We start from the raw sequence: 1,798 nt of genomic DNA on the forward strand, positions 1-1,798 counted from the left end.
TAGTAGTTAAAATAGTTCTGGAACGCATTAAATCTATTTTAATAAGTTCTTGTTTCACCTGAAAAAATCAGAACACCTGAATAATAATTAATTAGCTTCATTCCTACGTCGATAATTTAAAGTTCTTGCCGAGATACGGTTAATTCTCAGGCGAAGTTATTTCGAATTTTTTTCGAGAACTATACTATTGGTGTAAATTAAGAACTCTTTTTCTTCAGTCTTTGTCCCATTCACAAGCGATTATTAGAAACCCGGAAATCTACACTAATTTTTGCGAAATCAAAACTAAATTGAATTTCTAGTTGTATTAACATTTTTATTTCCTGCCATCTTTATTTGTCTACCATTCTGTGTGTAAAAAGCGGTGGATTTGTTAATGTTGGCCTGAATAATCGTACATGCAAATGTAATGAGCCAATAATTTTAAAACGAAAATTCAATCTTTTTTGTGAATTAATTTGAAAATATTGGAAGTAGTCGCTAATTCTCATTGAACGTATGGAAATCTATTACATTTTCAATTGAGGTTAGTTTCTGACTTTGTCATTGCCAGGGTAATCTTTCAGCCACTGACATTTGAAGTACTCGACGAAGTTGGGTCTACCCCGAAATACTTTTAATACTCCGAGTTTGAAATCGTAATCATGGTGAGGATTCCGTTTGGCAAGAAGCACGCTGAGCAAGCTACTCGATGGTGAGTGAAAGATATGTAATTCGTGAGTTCAGGAGAAATACCCGAAGCTCCCTGTTAGGTTACATAATTAGGCTGGACTCTTTCTGATCATGAAAATATTGTTTCCTATTTGATAGGGTATCGTCCGGAGCTGGCTTCGGCGGAGCAGCTGGTTTGGCCCTTCTCTACTTCACAGATTGGAAGGTCGTTCTCCAATATGTTCCCTTCTATGGCAGTAAATTCGAGAAATCAGAATAAAGTGGTATCTGCATTATATTCTGTAATCTATTTAAAATAGAATATTAGGTATTTCGAAAAATTGTGTTTTAGTTGTGGAGTTGAATGATTGCTCAAGGATGAAAATTCCGATGTTAAACTTCAATGGAAATTCATCAAAGGATGACGATGAACCTCGTCAATACAACTTGTTGCCCCGAAGTTCCGTATGCTATTCCTTGGTGAAAAGTTGCCTAACTTTGTCCAATATGTAGAATGTATAGCAAAAATCTATTGGTTGATGTTGAGAGTAAATTTATGTAGTAATATTTCGTACCTGTTTATAATAGATAATAGTAAGATTTGAAAGAAATGGTAGCCACCATCAAAAAGCGTTCAGCCCAGAGCTACTGATGTGTAAAAATGTAAAAATTTCAGCCCGATCAGTTCAACAGAATTTTACTTTAGCTTCCAATTGAAAAAAATGTGGTTTTGAGAAAAACGCGTCTAAAATTTTGTACGCATGTCAACATGGCGAAATTTCTAGTGTTTTCCCAACATATTCTGCTTTCAAAATATATATAAAAGAAAAAATCGATTTCCAGAAATCGTTACATAGGTAAACCCCCTTAAATTGCAGCAAGAAGAGTATCTGCAGCTAAGAATGTTCCGATGAAAAATGTCTATTATCCAACAGCAATGTAAATAATGCTACAGGTAATTTCTTTACTTCTACTCTAAAAGCAAGAACATTTCAAATGAGCAAATACCATACCAGACGAGGTCAGTAAAGTGGTTTTAGATTTTGATGAGAAGTACGATGCTGATTTCCAGCCGCTTGCATATCGAGAGAACTCTGAACTAAAATAATATACTACCTAACTTGGAGTGACTTTCTAGGAGTAATCA

General features: G+C 34.7%; 1 protein-coding gene across 1 annotated transcript; it reads left to right on the forward strand.

Moving 5' to 3' along the window:
- The first annotated feature begins 533 nt into the window (after window positions 1-533).
- On the forward strand, window positions 534-992 carry LOC119654926 (cytochrome b-c1 complex subunit 10-like). The gene is made up of 2 exons (XM_038060577.1): window positions 534-694; window positions 811-992. The coding sequence occupies exons 1-2, from the start codon at window positions 645-647 to the stop codon at window positions 929-931; spliced, it is 171 nt and encodes a 56-aa protein (XP_037916505.1). The 5' UTR covers window positions 534-644; the 3' UTR covers window positions 932-992.
- Window positions 993-1,798: the final 806 nt, after the last annotated feature.

Source organism: Hermetia illucens, chromosome 4 (assembly GCF_905115235.1).
Source record: "Hermetia illucens chromosome 4, iHerIll2.2.curated.20191125, whole genome shotgun sequence".
In the NCBI taxonomy this organism is placed as follows: Eukaryota; Metazoa; Arthropoda; class Insecta; order Diptera; family Stratiomyidae; genus Hermetia; species Hermetia illucens.